Source organism: Rhincodon typus, chromosome 8 (assembly GCF_021869965.1).
Source record: "Rhincodon typus isolate 14 chromosome 8, sRhiTyp1.1, whole genome shotgun sequence".
NCBI lineage: Eukaryota > Metazoa > Chordata > Chondrichthyes > Orectolobiformes > Rhincodontidae > Rhincodon > Rhincodon typus.
Genome location: NC_063339.1, coordinates 70470738 through 70495439, shown reverse-complemented (window position 1 = coordinate 70495439; position 24702 = coordinate 70470738). Strand labels below are relative to the sequence as shown.

Genomic DNA, 24702 nt, shown 5'->3' with positions numbered 1-24702 from the left:
GCTTTGCTGCATCCAGGAGGTGACAGAAGCCTTGCAGAGGAGGAGATGGGAGGGAGAGAAGTAGGGGGAGACACTGTTAGGTTTTGGCAGGCTAATGGAACTCCCAATCTTGTAGGGACCCATGGATTGCCTGTATACCACCCTGCAGATCCCACATGGAGAGATGTATCACTACTGAAAAGACTAACACTTCATGAATATGCGGTTGGTAAATAACCATGTTGGGAAGATCCTTTCATAGGATGTCTATCTTGGCAGTAGATATAATACATTTATTATCTATCAGTCAACCATGCCTGCCGTCTTTGAATCATAAGAAAAATGAGAGGCTCACCGATGGGTGGCAAGACATATCTATACTCAACCTGATCAATGTCTTTGCTCGACGATCAGATATGGGTAGCATATGAGAGTTATACTGCCTTGAGGGGTGTATGTGTTAGAAGACTTGGATCTCTTGGGTGGAGCCTTCCCAAAAAAACCTGATGGAGCATGGTCTGCAAGTTTATGGTGGTCTGATGTGTCCTCCAGAACCTGGATCTCAAGGGTGCAGCCTTAACTCGCAGATCTTCAAAGGGAATATTAGGTGCAGAATGAAGAACAGAAAGAGAACTGAGGGGAGAAGTGTGAGGAGAAAGAATGAGGAGGAGAAAAGAGACACAAGAAAGGAAAAAGGAGAGGAAGCTGTTGAAGGAAGGAGGCATCTAGGAAGCCCTAGTTCCACACTCCATCAGGAGGGACTTAGGCTCCGGTTTCATTGAGATTTCAGTCCATTGTCATCATTGCTCCAAAATATACCACTTTTTATTCCATCAGCCATGGATCATCAGTGTTCTTGACCAAAGACCACCAAAATAAAATTAATAATAACTTTATCCACCAATTCTTGCAGTAATGCATGCACATTTGTATGCTTCATTAGTAACTTGTAGTTCCTAAGCCTGGCCTACTGCTACTACAGAGTGTCCCCATTTGCTACAGCATGACAGGTAGGTGGCTACTGAACTTTAATAGGGGAGAAAAAACATGTTCTTGTCAGATACCCTCGAGCAGCTCTAGACTGCATCATGTTCACTATTGTGGCAGCAGTGTGGGTTGGCTGGTTAAGAGGCATCAGAATTATATCACTGTATAAAAAAAAGAGCACCAGCAGAAGTGGAAGTAGGGAGCATATGAATACTGTCATCCTGAGAGGAGACTGCAAGTTCATGCACCATGGATCCACTGCCACTCCCCTGAAGCAACGCCTCAGTAATCCTAGTAATCAATCTGATCATAGACCGCTGGCTGCTGTGAGATGCAGCATCTGCTACCCATCCCCTCCCCTTTGAGCACCGCCGTCCACACCATGGTAGCTACAATGTGAGATTGCATAGTACAAAGTTGGGCTTTTGTGTGACAACAAGCGTGGATTCCATGATTCCATTCGGAGCTCCTGTTATAGCACCAAAACACTGGCTAGCTCCTGCTGAGCTACGAGAATAGAAGACCACAAATCATAACCCTGGAGCACCTAACGACTTATCAAACTTTAAAGTTAGAATGTATATTTGTCTGCTAAAAGAGGATTGTGGATGTAAATCTAGTGGCTGTCTGAAGAGGAACTCTGGAATGTGCAGGTATGAAAGAAGCTTCTAAGGAACAAGTGCACTACAAGCTAAATGTAATCCCCCATGGGTATCTCAGATTGTGAACATGATGGTCTTTAAAAAAAAACACTCTGGGCAAGTGTTCACCCTGTTCAAGAATACACAGGGACAGGGTAAAAAGCATGCGTTGAACCCATCATGTGTATTTTGTGGCCTGACATTATGGTGTGCTGTCCAAGTCATTAGTTTTAAGCACAACCATTAAACATACCAACATCACAGGCAAAGAAAGGGAAAAGTGTAATCACCAGCCACTGTCAAAACAAGCCAGGACAAAATAATGTAAATCAACCTATAATGCCAAGAATATTGAAATCGGCTGATCAACTACCAACACGACTGAAAACAACCACTGTGACAGCTGCAACATTTTTCCACCTACTCTTCGTGAATGACACAGAGAAATCCTTACTGTTTTAAAACTTTTTTTGGTGCTTATATCAGATTTCTAAGTTTTGTGTGTGTCTGTGTGTTGCTTTATTGTTTCTTCTCACGTTGAGTAACTAAGACAAGAAAGACTGGTTAAATTACTCCATTTATAGCATAAATTCATTTGGCCTGGAAGAAAGGTATGCACAATGGAAGAGATCCTTTGTAAATTACTCTTGTTGTGACAAATTAAGGAGTTGGGTGAATAAAGTAGGGGAGCCAGTTCATCTCTCCACACCTGGGAGCTTGATAACTTTCAGGCACTCCATGTCGAACAGTAATAGCTTGGGAAACACTGCCCGGCACCAGATACTACATTATAGCTGTGCCAGCAAATGCTGTCAAGGAAATGACCTCCACTTCCATGCTGGGAAGGATGTATTTCAGCTCTGTTTAAAGTGGAGTTGGATTCTTGCACACTCCTTAACTCTGTTACAAGGCAGGCCTTTCAATGCACACAGCATCTATATATGCATGTTCATCAGCATTCTGATGTACACTGTCCTGTGTCAGAACATATCTGCGATCTCACCCTCTGGTGAGCAGGTGCAGAGATTATCCTTAGTCCAGCCTGGCTGCAACCCACACGTCCTCAATGACTCACCACATCCTGATTCTGAACTCAGTACCAGTTACGACATCAGATCTGCATTCAGTCTCTCAATACCTCACATGCAGCTCAAAACCTTTTCTAGTTAGAGAATACACTGTGATGAAAATGTCTGAAATAAGAAATACCAACAAAAACAAGAGCCATGTTTTGACTGAGGGGACAGAAGGCTAATCATTGTGCTGTACTTGACAGTTTTAAATAATTAATTTCTGAACACTACTGTGCTCTCAACTATTCTAGTTGTATAGCAACAGCATGGTTACAGATGATGCTTTTTTGTTTAAGGAAAATTATCATTTCTAACATGTGGGGCCACACAGTGGCTTAGTGGTTAGCACTGCTGCCTCACAGTGCCAGGGTTCGATTCAACCCTCATTTGATTGTGTGGAACTTGGACATTCTCCCAGCGTCTGTGTGAATTTTCTCTGGGTGGTCAGGTTTCCTCTCACATTCCAAAGATGTGCAGGTTGGGTGGATTGGCCATGCTAAATTACCCAGAGTGTCCAGGGATGTGCAGGGTGGGTGGGTTAGCCATGGGAAATACAGGGTTACAGAGATAGGATGGGGTTGGGTCTGGGTGGGATGCCGATCGGATGGTTGGTGTGGACTCAAATGGCCTGCTTCCACACTGTGGGGATTCTATAATAACTGAGACAATAATTTATTTGAAAGCTTTTCCCTTTAACAGTCTTGAAAAATGATGGTTAATAAATCTTAGTTCTATAGTTAGGTTAAAGGTTTAATAAATGCAATAGCTCAGAGTTAGTTATAGCTTAATTTTAATGTTTCTTTGTTATTGGTACATAAAGTGCATTTTATCTTACATATACAAATTTTACATTCTACCAGATACTGTTGGAAATTTGCCAAGTACTTGGTTTCAAAATGTTGAACTTTCATTTTATGCCTCCTAATAGTTTTTATTGAAGGCAATTATTTTTTAGAAAGAGGCTTTAAGTGAAAAAGGTTGCTGATCCCTGTTCAAATGTACATGCAATGCTCCTATCTGATCCGGTGGCAATGACTGTCAGATCACGATATAGTGTTGTTGCATTAGAGGTTGGTGTTGGTCGCACTGTGCTTTTTTTTTGATAAGCCTACTCCAGTTGGCCAGATGGCACATTTTTGAAAATCTCAAAACACTCTTTAATGATAAGGTCAAAGTGGGATTGAAAAAGGGCATAATGCAGTACCATATTGTCATATTAAATGCTCTCAGTCATACCAGATGCAATACTTTCACTCAGAACCGGCGTTGTCATGTAGCACCATCTCCTCCAAAGGGTTCAAGAGCTAGAGATGCTCCCTTCACTGATTCTCTTGCTGCTCCTGTGGTTGTGTGTGACTTTGCCCTGCAACCGGCATGAAAAAATGTTATTGCTCAAACAGCAATGTGCTGGGGTGATCTTTCAGCCACAAGCAGACAGCTGGAACTACGTGGAAGCTGCACAAGGTCAGAGACTGGCAGCAGTACAAAGTGTGTAAGGGTGAGGCGGATCACCAGATGGAGAGACATAAGACCTAATGACTGACGGGTAAGTGATAAGGTTTTGGAACATCGAACAGTGAGAGAATCTGATGGGTGGGATATATCATTTGAAGATACATTCGCTGATCATTACTACCCAATGTGAGGTCACTGAACTTTTTCTGGCACTGAAGCCAGATCTTCAAGATGAGACTTTGGGAACTGATTTCTCTGGCCACCAACTCTTGTTCCCTTTGAAGGGCATGCATCAAGAATCTACTGGAGGAACGTGACCTCTGTCCTGCTTTCCACTTCCTGTACAATAGTATCCAGCGTGCTTTCCAAGAATGTGGGAGCCTGCTCTCTGCTGCTGCATCAAAGCCTTCCTGATGCTATAAGCAGCCAGAGTACACATCCCCTTTAAGAAGGGCAGGCAGTCTTTAAGATTTGCTGGCTAGCTCTATATCACAGTGAGAATATAGTCAGCAGTTCATTTTGCACTGCATTGCATGCTTACAATCCTTTGGTATGCAGGCAGCACAAAGCTGACAAGCTCTCTGCCTCAACAAGACCTGAAGCAGGGTAAATGTGAATGCCAAAAGCCAAAAATTAGGTCCAAGTCAAATTTCACCACCACCACACATCCCAATGCTGGGAAACTAGAATGTGGAGAATGTAGGCAATTATGTCTCCTCCCACTTAGTGCCAAGATTGCACAGCTCCAGCTTTTCTGCCTCAGCTAAAAAACATGAGTAATTTGAGGGAGCTTCTAGATTGATCAGATGGATTTCTGGGATGGCAGGACTGCCATAAGAGGAGATCATAACTGGATCAGTTAGGATTATATTCACTGGCATTTAGATTGCATAGGAAGGGTGATTGCATTGGATGGGTGATTGCATAGGAATTTAAAGAATTCTAACAAGACTAGACAGGATAAAAGCGAGATGACCAGGGAGCCCAGAACCAACTATCATAGTCTAAGGATACAGGATAGGCCATTTAGGACTGAGATGCAGAGAATTATTTTTGCCGGATAGTGAGCCTGTGAAATTCTTTGCCACAGAAAATGGTGAAGGCCAAAATATTGAATGTTTTCAAGAAGCAGTTTGATATAGTCCTTAGGGCTAAAGGGATCTAGGATATGGAAAGAAAGCAGAACATGGTATGAATTGGATGATCAACCACAATCATACTGAATGGTGGAGTAGGCCTGACAGGGCTAAATGGCCTATTCCTGCGCCTATTTTATATGTTTGGTGAGCAGGGAGACTGCTCTTTCAATTTAGCAATTGAATGAAAGTCACCCAACGAGAACAATCCAGAATAATTCAATTAAATTTGGGTTTAGACAAGTCACAACTGTAATAAGACCACCTGATAATGCAGCAAGTTCCATGGTGTGAGACATGCTGAATGTTTAACAGCAGAAAAAAATTTAGGATGATCGTTTGAGCAAATCAAACTCAGGTTTAGGAAGATTGTTACTTATGAATGAAGATACATACTTCAATAAACTGGCTGTCAATCTTGGATCCAAACTGAGGGGATAAGCAGCACCAATGCTGAGATCCTAGGAAAGAATGTGAAGTCGATGATGATGTGAGGAGTCTTGATTTCAACACCATAGGTACAAGCAGAAGTGAGTGTGTGCACTCAAAACATTTGGAACTCAGGAGGACATTTCAGATATACTCGTCATTGGTAAAATAGTGAAAGATAAAATATGCTGAGAGAGGAAGAGCAAACTGAACATTAAGGAATAACATTTTTATTGTAATCTATTCAGTTATATTCTTTAGGAATCAACGTAATTAGATGAGTGCAGAGGTGAAAAGGGAGAAATGTTGGTCTATTAAGTGAACTTTAATAGACATAGATTCATAGAGCATGGAAACAGACCCTTCGGTCCAACCAGTCCATGGCAAACATAATCCCAAACTCAATTAGCCCCACCTGCCTGCTGCTGGCCCATATCCCCCCAAACCTTTCCTATTCATATATCTATCCAAATGTCTTTTAAAATGTTGTAATTATATCCACATCCACCACTTCCTGAGGAAGTTAGTTCTACATGGAAATCACCCTCTGTGTAAAAAAAAATTCACCTATGACTTTTTAAATTTTTCTCCTCTTGGCTTAAAAAATGTGCCCCATAGTCATGAAATCCCCCATCCTAGAGGAAGACAATTACCATTCACTTTATTTACACCCCCTCATTATTTTGTAAACTTCAAAAGGTCACCTTTCAATCTCTGATGAAAAACTTCCGAGCCTATCCAGCTCAAACCTTCCATACCTGGCAACTTTCTGGTAAGTCTCTTCTGAACCCTCTCCAGCTTAATATTATCCTTCCCATAACTGGGCAACCAGAACAGGACACAGTATTCCAGAATAGACCTCACCAATGTCCTGTACAACCTCAACATGACTTCCTAACTCGTATACTCAAAGGACTGAGCAATGAAGGCAAGTGTGCCAAATGCCTTTTTAACCACCCTGTCTATGCAAGATGTGGACTTCAAAGAATGATATACCTGGGTCCCTCTGTTCTACACTACCCAAGGCCACACCACTAATTGTATAAGCGGAACCCCTTGTTTGTTATACCAAAATGCAATACCTTGCATTTATCCAGATTGAACGACAACTGCCATTTTCAGCCCATTGACCCATTTCATTAAGATTCCTTCAAGCGCCTTGTGTAACAAAACATTTCAAAAAGACAAGTCTGCAAACATTGAAACAAGTTTTATTGTGAGATGCTTAGAATGTACCTTTTCTGATTAAATACAGGACATGATAAATCAGAAATCTTAAGTACAATAAATAGGCGGGCTTTAGTTCCAATTTTTTAACCACGGGAAGGGGAAACTGAACAAGCAAATACCTTTTGAAACCTCAATGCCTGCCATAATTTCCATTTGTATTAACAGTACACTACAAGGTATAATACATTTCCTTCATACAAGGTCACTAAAAAATTCCAGAACTTCAAAACTTACCAGAACCTTACAAAATATTCCGAAAAGTTCAGTTCCAATTTATTTACAAAAGTATCAGTTATTTTCTATAATCTTGGAATCAGCAAATGTTCTTTTTTTTTTTAAAAGGGATGTATGTGGCTGAGAGAGAGGGATATGGTTTGGAAATAGAAAAAAAATGCAGATGAACCCCACACTCAATGCAACTGCCATGGTCAGTGGGCAATGTAAATTTGCCCTCATGACAACCATAACCAAACAATGTCTCTATTGGACTGACACTTCAGATCACACCGTCATTGTAATGCAAAACCCACAACCTTCTTTTGCAGAAATCACCATCTATTACAATGAATTTCTCCACAATTTAGAAACTTAAATCAGGTTAAATATAAAATCAAGTGAGTTTCATAGTAACATTCTAAGGACTTACTTTGAGCCCTTTCATTTAGGATATCAGAAGGTCCTCAATTTTACCCTTTTTTTGGTCACCATTTGTGCTATAGTCTGAACCTGTACAAGAGGGATATGTAAAAGGGCACACCACATGCATTTAAAAAAGTGTTTGTGTGAAGCATTCTTCAAACTGTACTTGAATGGTGATTTTTCCATTTTTTTGTTAAATTAATTCCAGATAAAAGACACTCACACTGAATATTACTTAATTAAAAAAAGTATGAATTTATTATTTTTCAAACACTAAGCAAAAACCCAAAGGATTCCCAATCATGGTGAATGATTTAAGAAACACCACCTTTGATTATTAATGCACAAATCAAAACTTCTGGAATTCAAAACCCTCTTTTGCTTTTAAGACTCTTGCAAGTTTCTGGCATGTAGCTAACTGACCTCTCCCTTTTAAACACGTTATTTTAATATTAAATGAATAAATGGGAAAGCATCCCACATGTGTCACGGTAACCAAGGTCTGGAAAACTAATGCCACAGAAGTGGTTCAATATGGTAAAATGAACTTTACAAACAAAAATATATTTATACTGTGCAAAAACCTGACTTTCACATTTTAACAATTCCAGATGAAAATGTAAGGCAAGCAAAAATGTATGTGGTATGCACTGAGAACAATCATTCATTCAGCTTGTGATGAAAGTGCTTGGGTTTTTCTAAAGTGGAACTCCTCACAAATGGGAGATCACATCAAGACTCTTTCCTTTACAAGAGTTTTAAGCTTTTTTCTCCATTCCTACAAAGAGTCACTTCATGTCAATTGTATTGAAGACCCATTCAGTGAATTTCTTCAGCTGTGCAGATGCAGCCTGGGACTCTTCCTGCAAACGCAAGTTGTCTTCCCGCAGGTGTTGCACCTCTTCTTGCAGTGCAGCTCGATCTTCCTTTGCCTAAAAGAGAAATGCACACAGATAAATCGAGACCATGTTTGAAATACAGAGAAGTGCCTGACTGCAGAATTGATGTGTAGAAACAGCAGTCTCTGGCAGTCATTGATGCACAGTAAATCAGATCAAGAGTTAAATGGTACAATACACAACAGTCATTAAAATAGTGTAATCTGATCGAGGGTCAGAAGCATACACAGAATTATGTCCAGAAAAAATGTCACTGTGGTAATTTGAACCTCTCACTAATTCTTAGTACAATGATTCATGCCTAATTCTAAATACCTGCTAGTAATATACTTACATACATACAGATTGTCTGGTCTTTATTTCATTGCTGTGTGTAGGACATCACTGCCGACAAATAGGTTCAAGGTCACCGGAGCAGAAACATTAACTCTGATTTTTTCTTCACAGATGCTGCCAGACCTGCTGAGCTTGTTTTTGTTCCTGATTTACAGCATTCGCAGTTCTTTCCATTTCTTATATTTTCCACCGCTATAAAGTCCAAAGTGGGGATGTTCACTGACGATTGCACAGCATTCAGCACGATTTGTGACTTGTCGGATAGTGACGCATTCCATGTCCAAATGCAGCAAGACCTGAATGATATCCAGGCTTGAGCTGACAAGTGGCAAGTAACATCTGTGTCACACAATTGCCAGGCAATGACATTATCCAATGAGAGAGAATCTAACCATCGCCCGTTGACATTCAATAGCATTATCATCACTGAATCCTCCACTGTCAACTTTCTGAAGGTTATCATTGACCAAAAAATGAACTGGACTAGCTACTGGCGCAGGTGAGAGGCTAGGAATCCTGCAGCAAGTAATTCACCTCTTGACTGTTCAAAACTTCTCTACCATCTACTAGGTGCAAATCAGGAGTGAGATGGAATACTCCCCACTTTCCTGCAAGCACTCAAGTGGGTTGACCCCATCAAAATGCAGCAGCCATTTGACTGGCACCACATCCACAAACATTCTCTCGCTTCATCTCTGATGCTCAGCTGCAGAACCGTGTACCATTTATACATGTATTCATCAAGGCTGTTTAGACAGCACCTTCCAAAATCCACCACCACTACCATATAGAAGGGCTGCAAATATATTGGAACACCATGACCTGCAAGCTCGCCTTCAAAACACTCACTATCCTGACTTGGAAATGTATCACTGTTGCTTCTGCGTCGGTGATCAATATCATGGAACTCCCTCTCCAGCAGCATTGAGAGGTAAGGGCAACTAGGGATGGGCATTGATAGCCAAGGCAGTGTTCCCCATACTTCATTAATGAATTTTAAAAATTATAAGAATGACTGAATTTCAACTAATGTCATTATAGGCACTGTATAAAATTTAGGTCATTCTAGTAGGTGAGAGAATGATTAGGGGTATGTGATGAAGTTCAAGCATACAGTTAATTTCATGAACACTTGGGAACAATCACATTTCATGTGGAAGATAATATCTGGGGGTTACTACTCTGTAGTAATTTCACTCAGATTCCAACTAATTGACAATGAGGATAAAATATGTCTTTCTCACAATACAAGTTGTTCAAATTCCAGAACTGTAATTTACTCCCCTATTCTCAGACTGAAACGCTGGATATTGCCTGGTAGCTTTATTCAGTGGGATTCATAATGTCTGAACTTAGCCTTTTTGACTCTATAGGATCACTGTGTGGGTTGGGGTGGGGTGGGGTGGGGTGGGAGGAGAAGGGGACCAGGAAACAGTCTCACTGCTGTTCCTGCCTAAACTTGCAGATATTTGTGATCTGAACCGTGGTTAGTTCTCTTTATTCTTGGAGCTGCATACAATGCAATGACTTCCATCTGAGTCCTTTGTAAGATATGCAAACAAAAATCTGGAGTTAACTTTCAGTTATTAAGTACAAAGTATACACTTTGGATTAGACAGGAGCAGAGAGGTTAATTGAAGTCAAACTTTATGTTTGACATGTGGACTTATCCTACTGGGTATTCATTAAGCACATCAACGCTGTGTAGTAGTTAAAAACGTTCATAAACCTGAACTGAGCAGGGAGATAATTAAAAACTGCTTTTAAATGATCTCAGGCAGGCACTGTGTTCATCTAAAAGCAAACAATAAAAACACTATGAGATCATTTAAAAGGATTAAAGAAGGGTATTAGTGCCATCCTCTTGCTATGTGCATTAGTAAGAATTGCAGTTACTGGAATATAGTCCATGAAAAACAAAACACTAAGCAGGCTGTGAAACAGTCTATCACCACAACCATTTTCAGCTGGTCAGACAATCAATTTAAGATTAATGTAGAGTCTCACCTTATGATATAGACTGCAATCAAAGGGAGAATGATACCTTTCACATTATTTTACTTTACAGTAAACATGTTAGCTTAATGTTATCACAAAAATTCAGACATCCAGTGTCAGTGTGTAGTCGTCCCAGGTCAGCTGCAGACAGTTAAAAGATTAAATCTGTCTACTTGACCTCAACAAAGACTGATGATTCCTGTTCTTCTCAAAATATAGCAAAATTGTAATTGGGTTATTTTTATGTGCATTTATGATATTTGTGTAACTGATCAGCAGCCAAATTCTTTTCCCAATGTGTTTCAGTCCGTACTTTAGAAGATGACAGCTACTGAACTGGTGTGACGTTATTTAATTTTGTGCAATAGAGTCATTGTTAATCACACTCACAACCCAAAACTTGAAATAGGGCACATCAAAGCCATCCAGCAGGATAATGGTTACCCTGATCAGATCATTTCTTGTTGTATGTCATGCACACTCATGAATGGCCCAAGGCCATTCTAAGGCCAGTCTTAGAATTGAAAGGAGACATCTTACCCTCAGATTACTCCAGAATGGTAAGGTATCTCAAATGTTTGAGCAACAGATGTGGGAGACAGAGGGTGGCGGTAGTTGGTTGCTTTTTGGACTGGAGGCCTGTGACCAGCCATGTGCCACGGAGATCAGTTCACTGCTTTTTGTCATTTATATAAATGATTTGGGTGTGAATGTAGGAGGTATGGTTAGTAAGTTTGCAGATGACGCCAAAATTGGTGGTGTAGTGGCTAGAGAAAAAGGTTATCTCAGAGTACAATGGCACCTTGATTAGATTGGCCAATGGACTGAGGAGTGGCAAATAGAGATTAATTTAGATAAACGTGAGGTATTGCACTTTGGTATGGCAAACCAGGCAAGACTTAATAATTATTGGTAGGGTCCCGGAGAATGTTGCTGAGCAAAGAGACCTAGGGGTACAGGTGCACAGTTCCTTGAAACTGGAGTTGCAGGTAGATGGGGTGGTAAAGGCAGTGTTTGGCACACTTACCTTCATTGGTCAGAACATGGATTGTAGGTGTTGGGATCCCATGTTGCGGCTGTAGAGGACATTGGTGCGGCCACCTTTAGAATACTGCATACAATTTTGTTGCCCGTCTATAGGAAAGATGCTGTTAAACTTGAGAGGATGCAGAAAAGTTTTAAAAAGATGTTGCCAGGACTGGAGGATTTGAGTTAGAGAGAGACGGAATAGGCTGTGGCTTTTTCACCTGGAGAGCCGGAGGTGGAGAGTGACCTTATAGCGGTTTATGAAATCATGAGGGATTTGGATAGGGTGAACAGCCAAGGTCTTTTTTTCGAGGGTAAGCTAGTCCAAAAGGAGAGGGTATAGGTTTAAGGTGAGAGGGCAAAAATTTACAAAGGACCTGAGAGGTAACTTTTTCGCACAGAAGGTGGTGCGTGTATGGAACAAGCTACCGGAGGAAGTGGTAGAGGTGGTACAATTACAACATTTAAAAGGCATCTGGATGGGTATATGAATAGGAAGGGTTTAAGAGGGATATAGGCCAAATGCTGGCAAGTGGGACTAGGTCAGACTGAGATGTCTGGTTGGTGCAAACGAGTTGGACAGAAGGGTCTGTTTCTGTGCTATATGACTCTGTGACTCAATAACAGGTGAAGATGTTTAAAACTACTACTACACAGTGGTGTGTGCCACTACACGATGCTGCTTTCAAGCCAAAAAGAGATGTTCTACCTACCACATAAATGAGTAGTTTAGTATTTAATTTTAGTGCCAGTGTAATGTGTATATAGGCTGTATGTCGCCAAAGACTAACAGATTCTAATCGAACAGCATATCACTTCCACTGTTAGCAACAATCAAGTATTGACCACATCCAAGCAGCTTGCACTTGCAAAACCCGTAACACAAGTTCCAACATTACATATGATTCTGCAATTGGACACCACTTGTTAGATAATCCTGAGTGTGAGAAAATGTACACTGACAACCAGTTTAACATAACCAGTTACCTTGCAATGTGGAATTTTGTAATTACAAATCAATACCCAGGGCCACTTTTTGCAGACAGAAGGAACATGTACACACAGTTTCAACTGAACAACATGACAGTCAATCACTCTTGTATTTCCAAGTGCAATGCTCCAGCTAGAGTCAACTGGCCTATATTAAAATTTAAACAAAGCCTTGCTGTCAATCAGTATTATTGGGTGCATTCTCAACAGCATTCTCTGTGTTCAGGGATGTGCAGACATGGGGAAATGCAAGGGTAAGGGGCGGGGCTGGGTATGGGTGGGATGCTGTTCAGAGGGGCAGTGTGGAATCTTTTCTCCTGCAGTACAAAATTTGACTTTCCCCATAACCTGTTGAATTCATATTCTTCTAAGTCTTCCTGACGACTGCAAGAGGAGAAGCTTCAACAAAACATGTCCTTTTACAGCAATATTCAAATTCTCTACAACCAAATGATTAACCTGATTTTAATGATGTTGGTTGAGGGATAAATATTTGACACAACATTAGGGGGAATACTTTTATTCTACTTTGAATATTGCAATGGGAGTCTTCTACATTCACATGAGGTAGCGAGGAAAGGTGCAGCTTTCGTTTAATGTCTCACCTGAAAGATGTAACTTCCTCACTGCACCAATGAAGTGTCAACATAGGTTTTCAGTTGAAGACTCTGGACTGGGATTTTTATTTTTTTTAAAATGCTCATTTAAAACAAAGCGTGGACAATTTAAATTATCAAATTAGTTCCAAAATGAAATAGTACTTTAAATGAGGGCATTATTAACATCACTTTCCACGTCAATCATGCTACCATAACCAAAGTGAAGTGTACAAGTTTTTTGCTGGTGACTACACTCAAGCTGAGCATTACATCCGTCCCTTGTGAAAAGCATGATAGGATCTAGTTATGCCAACTACAGCTTGCTCAAATATGAAACTTTTCGCTTACCCTCCTCAAATCATCCCGAAGTTCCTTCAGCAATATTTCCAGTTCAGTCACCTTGCCAGACAGGGTGGTAGGAGATTCCTCTCTGAAAAGGATATTCAAACCAGTTAAAATCAGAATGAGATGGCTCTTCTTAGCTTGTAAAACTCACGTTAGATCTGCTCAATTTCCTCCCCTTTTCAACGGTTAGTAGCTGATAACATCCCCCCAAACAGGTAGGACTGATGTCATCACGAACCCTACTCTAATTGAAGTGGTCCATATCTAGTGATTAAGCAAGAGAAAGAAAGTTATTGCCAGCCTTTTATACAACTTTAAAGCTTGTGCTGTCTTTTAGCCATCAACTCCTGATTTTTCTCTGGTACATCATTGAAGAGACCATTAGTTAAGTGTCAGAATGGACAATTTTTAAAATTCATGGTGGGTGCCATTGGCTGGCCACCATTTATTGCCCGTCCCCAGTTGCCCTTGAGAAGAGAATAGTGAGCTGTCTTCTTGAACTGCTGCAGTCCACCTGCTGTGGGTTGACCCACAATACCATTAGGGAGGGAACTCCAGGATTTTGACCCAGTGACAGTGAAAGAATGGCGATATATTTCCAAGTCAGGATGGTGAGTGGCTTGGAGGGGAACTTGAAGGTGGTGGTGTTCCCCATTTATCTGCTGCCCTTGTCCTTCTAGATGGAAGTGGTCACGGATTTGGAAGGTGCTGTCTGAGGATCTTTGGTGAATTTCTACAGTGCTTCGTGTAGATACTATACACTGCTGCTACTGAGCGTCGGTGGTGGAGGAAATGGATGCTTGTGGATTGTAGTGCTAATCAAGCGAGCTGCTTTGTCCTGGATGGTGTCAAGCTTCTTCAGTGTTGTTGGGGCTGCACTCATCCAGTAAATTGGGGAGCATTCCATCATACTCTTGACTTGTGCCTTGTAGACAGTGGACAGGCTTTGAGGAGTCAGGAGGTGTGTTACTCACCACAGTATTCCTAGCTTCTGACCTGCACTTATGGTCACTGTGTTGATGTGGTGAGTCCAGTTGAGTTTCTGTTCAATGATAACACCCAGGATATTGATAGTGGGGGATTCAGTGATGGTAACATCATTGAATGCCTAGGGACAGTGGTTAGATGGTCTCTTATTCGTGATGGTCGTAGCCTGGCATTTGTGAGGCACGAATGCTATTTACCACTTGTCAGCCCAAGCTGGATATTGTCCAGATCTTGTTGCATTTCACCATGGACTGCTTCAGTAGAATGCATTGCCAGAGAGGGTAGTGGAGTCGGCCTCATTAGGGGCATTTAAGCGGCTATTAGATAGGCATATGGATGATAGTATAAGGTAGGGGTGGAGGTTACATAGACTTTAGGTTTAGGGCAAAAGTTCGGCACAACATCGGGGACCGAAGGGCCTGTACTGTGCTGTACTGTTCTATGTTCTATGTTTAGTATCTGAGGAGTTGTGAATGGTGTTGAAATTTGTGCAATCATCAGCAAACATCCCCACTTCTGACCCTATGATGGAGGGAAGGTCATTGATGTAGTAGCTGAAGATGGTTGGGCCAAAGACACTACCGTGAGGAACTCCTGCAGAGATGTCCTGGAGCTGAGATAATTGACCTCCAACAACCATGGCCATATTCCTACGTGTCAGGTATGACTCCAACCACCAGAGAATTTGCCCCCTGACACCCATTGATTCCAATTTTGCCAGGGCTTCTTGATGCCACACCCGGTCAAATGCAGCCTCGATGTCAAGGGCTGTCACTCTCACCTCACATCTTGAATTCAGCTCTTTTGTCCATGCTTGAACTAAGGCTGTAATGAGGTCAGGAGCTGAGTGGTCCTGGCGGAACCCAAACTGGTTATTGCTGAGCAGGTGCTGCTTGATAGCACTGTTGATGACACCTTCCATCACTTTACTGACGATCGAGTGTAGACTGATTGGGCTGTAATTGGCCAGGTTGGATTTGTCCTGCTTTTTATGTACAGGAAATACCTGGGCACTTTTCCACATTTTCAAGTAGATACCAGTGTTGTAACTATACTGGAACAGCTTAACAAGGAGAACAGCAAGATCTGGAGCACAAGTCTTCAGTACTACGGCCAGAATGTTGTCAGGGCCCATAGACTTTGCAGTATCCAGTGTCTCCAAACATTTCTTCATATCATGTGGAGTGAATCGAATTGCCAGAAGACTGGTATCTGTAATGCTGGGGACCACTGGAGGAGGCCGAGACGGATTATCCGCTTGGCACTTCAGACTGAAGACTGCTGTGAAAGTTTCAGCCTTATCTTTTGCACTAATGCACTGGGCTCTTTCATCATTGAGGATGAGGATATTTGTGGAGCCTAGTCCTCCAGTGAGTTGTTTAATTGTCCGCCACCATTCACGACTGGATGTGGCAGGACTGCAGAGCATAGATCTGATCCGTTGTTTGTGGGGTCGCTTAGCTCTGTCTATCACTTGCTGCCTATGCTGTTTGGCGTGCAAGTAGTCTTGTTTGGTGGCTTCACCAGATTGACACCTTACCTTCAGCTAGGTTTGGTGCTGCTCCTGGCATGCCCTCCTGCACTCTTCATTGATCCAGGGTTGATCCCCTGGCTTGATGGTAATAGTTGAATGGGAGATATGCCGGTCCATGAGGTTACAGACAGTGCTAGAGTACAATTCTGCTGCTGTTGATGGCCCACAGCACCTCATGGATGCTTAGTCTTGAGTTGCTAGATCTGATCGAGTACTGATTTATCACCTGAGGGAGGACGGTACGTGGTAATCAGTAGGTTTCCTTGCCCATGTTTAACCTGAAGCCATGAGACTTCATGAGGACTCCCAGAGCAACACTTTCCTGACTGTATACCACTGTGCTGCCACCTTTGCTGGGTCTATCCTGCTGTTGAGACAGGACATATCCAGGGACGGTGGTGGTGGTGTATGGGGCATTGTCTGCAAGGTATGATTCTGTGAGTATGACTATGTCAGGCTAGTCTGTGAGACGGCTCTCCCAATTTTGGCACTAGCCCTCAGATGTTAGTGAGGAGGACTTTGCAGGGTTGACAGGGCTGTTTCTACCCTTGTCTTTTCCAATGCCAGGTGATCCATCTGGTTTCATTTCTGAGATTGGTACAACTGAATGGCTTGCTAGGCCATTTCAGAGGGAAATTGAGTGTCAACCACATTGCTGTGTGTGTGGAATCACATGCAGGCCAGACCAGGTGAGGAAGGCAGATTTCGTTCTCTGAAGGACATTAGTGAACTAGATAGGTTTTTCCAACAATTTCATGGTGATTAGTAGATTCTGAATTCCAAATTCTGAATTCAAATACCCCATCTGGGTGATGGGTCTCCAGAACATGAGCTGAGTTTCTGGATTAATAGTCCAGTGATAATATCACTAGGTCATCGCCTACCCTGTAGGCATTTCTACTTTTTGAATTCACATTTTTTTTTTAAGACGACAGACTGGCTTTAAATTTCCAGCATTTTCTGTTTTTATTTTGGATGCATATAGTTCAATAATCAAATTGCAAATCCAATTACAGTATTCATCTGAAAAAGATTAAGGTTAACAGTCATCTTGTTCATGAACACTTGGAATATGTTGCACTTCATGTTTCTCATTGTAAAATTAATTATCCAGTAGCATTACTTAGAGGTTGTCTTGGAGTGTTACAATGTAGAATTTACTTGGTGAGATTTTGCTAGAAAAATAAGGCATTTTAACAACTCGAGGTATTAGGAATGCTCAAAATTGGCCAGGTTTAGGGGATGAGTAGATATACCTTATGTTGCATATCTGCAGAACTTGTTGGTCCAGGCACACTGTTCACACAAACAGAATTTCACCCTTAGCCATACTGCTATTGTTACGAACTTGCTGGATTTGCACATTAATTGCTCATGCGTAATGTGTGTGTTGCAGCACAGCGATTGAGCTTTGGTACAAGGGCCTTGCTAACTGAGTAATGGTATGACCCTTGTAGAAGCTTCACCTTCAAGAGGAAAGTTCTGGCCCTTTACATACCTCAACTTCAAAGGTAACTGTAATTTGATTGGGGGAGCAGACTTTCCTCTGCCAGCTGAGTAAAAGAAAAGGTTCAAGGGATGTAAGAAAAGCTGAAATATATACAATGCGGTTTACTATTCAACAGAACTGTTTGAAACTTGCTCTGTTCAAAGACTACTCTTGGTAGGAAAGAGGAGGAGGCAGTTGATTACAACATGTAACTCTGTATGCACAACTGGCTTGGCTTCAAGAGTCAGTTGAAAGGTTATTTTTCACTTTGTTTGTGTTCACTTAACTGACCATCATTCCATAGGTTCCTCAGATAGTATGACTCACCTTCTGGGTACAGCCTGAGGTGATGGATGTCTGTCTGCCTGATTGTTACTATCAAGCAATAAGCTGTCAGGTCTGTGGTCTGAATCAACACCAAATAAAGAAGCTCTCTGAACTAGAAATTGAAGAAGGAAAACAGCTAATGGTTACTTTCGGCATAAATTAATGAACATTTCTAACTCATGTTTAAACTTTTGCAGTTCTGTAGATTGCATGAAATGCTGGTTTGAGTGTGGCTATTGATGCCATGCTGTGATCATCTGTCAGGAGATGCGATTGAAAGAGATAATTATGTTCCCTCTGTTTCTTTCCAACTCATTTCAATCATTGCTGACAACTGATCGCCCTTCTGTAAAGTGACTGCAGGTTTCTGAATTAGCTTGTGACCTGGAACTTTGATGGAAAAGTTGATGAGGGAATTCAGGGAGAGAGGAAGGAGAAACAAGCTTTGCCAATTCTGAGAAATGCAATACCTGTTGATTTAGCAAGGAAAGGGAAAGTGGCAGTTTGGACCAATGTGGTCTCTCAGCTAAGAGGAGATCGGAAATTTGGGCATAGTGCTCAAGCACTTTGTGCTTTGCATGATCATGTGTCACATTACTTTCATCTTTTAAAAGCTCTGATTTTTTAAAGAAAGAATTGAATTAACCTTCAAAGCAAATTTCAACGGTACATCTGAGAATTTTTCATACTGTGCACGTGAACTACCATACAGCAAAATTGTAAACACTGGCCCCAAATACCTGATATGGAGACAGGCTATCCCCCTCAACTTATACCAATGACGTATGGTAGGAAAGCGAAGCATTCCCAACAAAGGTACATACACTGTACTTGGCTGGAAGATTTTCTTTATTCTTTTATGGGCATCACCAGCAAGGCCAGAATTTGTTGCTCTTCTCGAATTGGCTTTGAACGGAGTGGCTTGCTGGTCATTCTAAAGGTCAGTTGAGGGTCAATTACATTGCTGTGGATCTGGAGTCAAATATGGCCAGACGAGGCAACAATTGTAGATTTGCTACCCTAAGGGATGAACCAGAAGGGTTTTTACGATAATCAACAATGGTCTTATGGTTACTATTCCTGAGACCTGCTTTTATATTCCAGATTTATGTAATGAATTAAATTTCATCAACTGTTATGATAAGATTTGAAATCATATCCTCTGAATTACTCATCCAGTGATATTATCACCACATATTCTCCTAATGTTCAATTTAAGTTCGATTTAGTCCAATTAAGTTTAAATTTAAAACACCAATTATTGGTTTAACCTTGCCAGATTCTCCATGATTCCAACAAAGTGGGATCAGATGTTCAAAACATGGGAGACTTGAGCTGATGGCACTATAAAAACCCTGTTTTTTTTTAAAACGCAGATCTATTGGAGAGTTTTTAAAAAACTATAGCATGTATAAAACCAGCAAAACTCTCAAGTAAATCAGCAAGAGTGTTAAAGCGTTCCAGTACTTGCAGCAATGTTCAAACACATGCCTCCAGGCCAGTCACACCTCCTGCCAGAAAACATTCACTTTTATCCATTCCCCCAGACAACATTCACCATACACCCACTGTCCCCTCCAATAACACTCAACACACCACCACTCCCTTACCCACCCCATCCCTGACATCCACCTTATCTGTCATAAAAACAATGTGTGGCTGTGCTGGAATTTTGATCAACAATTTCTCAGTGATGGTATTTATTACTACAGGAATGGCAGAAGCAAAAGCTCTGACATAAAGTGTTAAGTGGGTAGTTTAAGTCACAATCAACATTAGATAGATGTCCCTAGCATTAATAGATCTGGATGCATATATTTTTCATATGCAGGTTTGTGCTGGTTTTTGGAGAACAATCCTGAGTTGCATAACATAACCGTTAAGCAATGTGTGTTGTAACTAACAGGAGGAATTTGAAGGAAACAATTAAGAGAAATATGCAACAATGAACCTGTTAGCACAAACTGCAATTTTCCACACAGCATATGCAATTTAATATATTGTACTGGACGTGTCAGCCATGGCTCAGTAATAGCATTCAAGAGTCAGAAAGTTATGGCTTCAAGGAACTAGAATACAAATTCAGTAAAGCACAGAGGGAAAGAACCTGTAAGGCTGCCTCCTTATTGTGGGCAAGAGCCCACATTGAGGCATAAAGACAAAAGGCAGGATTTTCAAAAGATTGGGCAGGTTCAGACTTTGTCTCTGCTGATGCCAGTTTGCTGGTTTTATCACTGTGCCATTTTTTGGAAAGGTTGTAATTTTTGGGACATAACAACTATCTACCAATAAAAGTAATTAAATGGTCTACACAGCCAGTGAAAGGAGCTGGTTACCCAGCAGCAGACCTGAAGATTCAGCTCTTAATTTATTTTTATAAAAGTACTTTTGCAGCCGACATACTGCAATGGCCATGGATGTGACCACAGGTCACCCCCTCTACAAAAGATGGCATGGTAGCTGTGGCCTCTTTCTATTCTTAAATGTTAAAAGCAGGAGGTGCTCCCTCTCACTCCTATATACATCAACAACTACTACCTCTAATGGTAGAGCTTCTAATGATATTGGCAAACCCACTGGCCCTCGACCCTCATGAGTTGACTTTGACATCCTTAACTGATGGCAAGTATGACGTTAAACTATTAATTGTTAGAGATCAAGGAAAACTTAAAGAATGGTGGCAGTAGGAAGGCAAAGTGTATTCATACTCCCCATGCAGCAAGACTCCCAGTCCAGGCATTTTAATGAAGAAGACTCCCCACTGCAAGCAGAAAGTGAAACAAAATCACGCAAGCTCGACTGGGAAGGAATACCAAGAAATCCCAACTCTTACTTCAAAGCTCAAGTAGTAAAGAGAAACAAAGTACATTTTGTGTTTAGGTATAATTAAGGGGATTTTATGCTGCATTAATTTTAGCAGTAGATGCAGAACTTTGGTTTGCTTATGGTGTGAAAATAAGATTTGCTCCTCTTACTTACTGTTATGTACATTAGCACATGGGAATTAAAATTTAAGTGAAAGTGCATTAGCTTGAAAAATCACTATGCAGTATGTATTAACAAATGTTAGATGATGCTTGCAATCATTTTCATGGCAGCTAATAGAGTTCAATACAGATCCCAACCGAAATGCTTAGTTATATTGACCCACTGACTATGCAATGTGGAGAAGCTTCTAGGCATTGAAAAGATACAAGAAAGGCTGCTAATCGTTGCACATTTCCTAAAAGCAGATGGATTATCCTATCATTTTCAACATTATCAGGAATTTTTAACAATGAAAAGCACATGTGGGTCCCATTAAACTATTCACAATGTAAAAATCATACAGAAAGCCTTAACAACTGCAGAAAAAAAATAAAGATTATGCTTCATACACCAGCTGCCACATTCTTTTGTGTAACTCTCTATAAATGCTAAGCTTTCAAATTATGTCAAATTAATGAGAGCGCTTAGGCCATCTCTTATAGCCAGGATAGAAGACTTTCAGAAGGCACTAATCCACTCCACAGACAAGCCTGTCAAATTATGGAAGCACCACTAATCCAAGCTTTCAGTATCTGAAAATGTGACCGGCGTTTAAATGACAGACCCAATTTCCCATAAGCCTCAGGCACGCAAACAATATATCAGTAAAATTTCTCAAGATGCTATGGTAACAGATCCACAATCGCTGACGGCCCTAAGGAATTTAATATACCCAAGAGGATAAGGGAGAATTGTTTAAATCCCTGTTCTCAGAGTTCTAAATATCAAGCCATGCCACAATAATTGGACTTCACTCAGCCTGTTGAAAAAGCATGAAACAATATCATATAAAATCTACAGAACTAACTTGTAGCACAATTAACAGGCAAACACACAGGTGATCTGACAATGCGAGAATCAAACTGTTGCTCTGAATTATTCCTAGCTGGTGCCAGAATGCACTTGGCATTTGTGTGCATTTTGCCAGTTCTCATCCAGATTACATGACTATTGTAAGGCCACAGGGCAACTTCAGTATGTGGGGAATCAGCAACTAGACCATCCTGTGAAATCATACCTTACCATCGCAATAATGGGAGTTTCACTGATAACTACCATGGGGAAAAAAAAACTGAGCAGTAAGTGGAAAAAGTAGCAGTGAACTTAAATTGGAAAGGAAGATGCATAAGAATGTGTCCACTGTGGGTGTTGGGAAGTGAGGACAAGAAAAACATTAATGAATTCTTAAAACTAGTGTTTAACAAGTTTTGGGCGATAAAGTCCTTAATCTTGTCCAAGAGGTTTTGGCTTGATTTGGGCTAATGTGAAGTGCGGCTCGAGTATGTGCTTCATGCAAGAGAAAGCATCATCTACCCATTCCGTTGGTTGGATGAATTGTAAAAGATCTTAAGACACAGCTAAAGGGCAAGCAGCTTTCCTGGCTTTCTGGTTAACATTTCTTCTTGAGTCAATATTCCTTAAATGTAATTTTACTGGTCTACCATTGTACGGCTTTTTGAGGGAAACTTTTGGCACAGAATGGCTGTTATATATGCTAAAATAAAAGTCATCACTACAGATCAGTTTTTCATGCCTTGAGCGAATTAGATATGAACACATTGGATAGGTTCAAGCACCAGCAAATCATGAATGAACCACATGTACAAAGAGGGACTTTAGTTTGAAACATCAATGTCTAAAGGAACTAAAATACCGACAAATAGAAATGTTCGACATTTGCGCACAAATCAGTATTCAACAGTCTGTGTGAAATTCTGAAAATGTGAAATCTGTGCCAACTATGAATTTTCACCTGTCTCACTCCAGCTCCTTGTGTGAAACTACCATTAGAAAAAAATAAAAATATTATAGGTTACTTTCACACAAGAGCGTGGAGCAAAAAACACAGACGGTTACCTTCAAATGCCTTTGCTGCATCCACAAGGTTGGACCATTCCAAGCCCATGGCTGTGTCTGGCAGTGGCATAAGGCCTGGATCCGGCAGTGGCTGCCGCCTTCTTTCATGAATATCAGAGAGAGAACCATCAGATGCAGAAAGTTCAACTGCAGGATAAAAAATAAAATATTAAATCAAATATTGCTATCAGGTAAGTTAATTACAGCAAACTCATTAATTAATTTAAAATGGGAACTAAAACTGGACCAAACCAAAGAAGGAAAATGATCGTTATGCTCCATTTTCCTAAATGTGTACTTTATTGTGAAACCACAATTTTCTTCCTCCATTGAAACTACCTCTGGAGTACGTATCCTGACTGAGAAATAATGAAATTCAATTTCTCCAATAGCACATGAGCTTGGATTCTGTAACTCTCAATATTTAACCTTCAGAAGGTTTAACTGGCTAAACAAACTTTGGAGGAAAATCCATCCAAAAGGTAAAAAGACAGATTTTAATTTGCCTACATAAAGACCTTGATGAAGGGAACTAGAGTCTCAACATGGCCTTGAGTGGAACAAAAGACACAGACAACGGCCTAAGGGATGCAAAAGGTCTACAACATGAAGCTCAAGTTAGGTACCTTCCCCTTCCTCACTGTTTAACTCAAAGGTTCAGCAGTAAAGTCTGGATCTAACTCTGATCTGTCTTCAAGTTATTTTAGCCAGGATGGCAATGCAGGAACGGCCAAAGGCAATAAAAGCTACTAGAGCTCTGCAGGGCAGAAAGTGTATTCCTGCTTTTGATACTATTGAATGATTCCTGTTGGAAATTACATGCATGTTTATGCAGATCTTGAGTGGAGATCTTGGTTGTGATGCCCTATGTGGATAAAACCATCCTGACTTTCACTGCCTAAGCTGAAAACATGACCATTGTTGCAAGGAGAAGAGAGAGAGAGAATGCCTGCTCCAACAGAACTGCACCTTAAGTAATTCAGATTTTAGGGGGCAAAGGCAGAAGAAAAATCAGGATACAAACCCCCCTTTGTCACAATAAAAGCAGTAAACGCACCACTAGATCACTTTACTCAGACAAAACAGAGGGGCCTGTGAGCACTACCCACCATGATGAGATTTTATCGACTGTCCATGCTTACGGCCTGGCAGTGTGTAGTGCAGGGAGGCATGGGTGCTGGAGAACAGGACGTCATTGGGCAACGCTTGGTCCAGGAGTGATGCATGTGCATTCGAGAACGAAGGCTCTCTCTGGCCACTGTAGATGCTCTCATCAGACAAGGTCCGGTGCAATGGCTTCCTCGTTGTTGGTGTGTCTGGGAGAGACAGCTATGTCAAGACAAAAGGAAAACAGAAGCAAATTCACCCAATTTAAATTAGAAATAAGGAACAGAACTGCAATTATTAAATGCATGTCAAACATCAGACAGTACAAGCTTCACACCTACTGGAAATCCAGGGATCAGATTTAGAAAAGTTGATTTTTTTTTGCTTAAGAACAGTTCATGTTTCATTTTCAAATCACATTCTTGATAGGTTACAGTAGCCTTCACAGCATATTACAGTTAGAATTTATAACAAATCAACCTCTTAAACATCACAAAATTATTACATTGCAGATGGTCATTCAGATGGACATTGCACTGGTTATTCTAAAAAGTCAAAGTGAAACCAAGGAACTGCGGGCGTAACGACGCAAGGAACTGCGGGCGTAACGAC

General features: G+C 41.0%; 1 protein-coding gene across 10 annotated transcripts in view; it reads right to left on the bottom strand.

Annotated features, from left to right (window-relative positions):
* Positions 1-6891: 6891 nt before the first annotated feature.
* sipa1l1 (signal-induced proliferation-associated 1 like 1) overlaps positions 6892-24702 on the bottom strand; it is a 344983-nt gene continuing 327172 nt past the window's right edge. For 9 of the 10 annotated variants that reach the window (XM_020524245.2, XM_048600181.1, XM_048600185.1 and 6 more), the window contains 5 exons: positions 24093-24312; positions 22984-23130; positions 18100-18211; positions 13766-13847; positions 6892-8501 (listed from right to left, as the gene is read on the bottom strand). In XM_020524245.2, coding sequence (XP_020379834.2) covers positions 8358-8501; positions 13766-13847; positions 18100-18211; positions 22984-23130; positions 24093-24312 — 705 coding nt within the window. In that variant the 3' untranslated portion in view covers positions 6892-8357. The remainder of the gene's footprint in view (positions 8502-13765; positions 13848-18099; positions 18212-22983; positions 23131-24092; positions 24313-24702) is intronic. The other variant, XM_048600188.1, reaches the window with a different exon arrangement.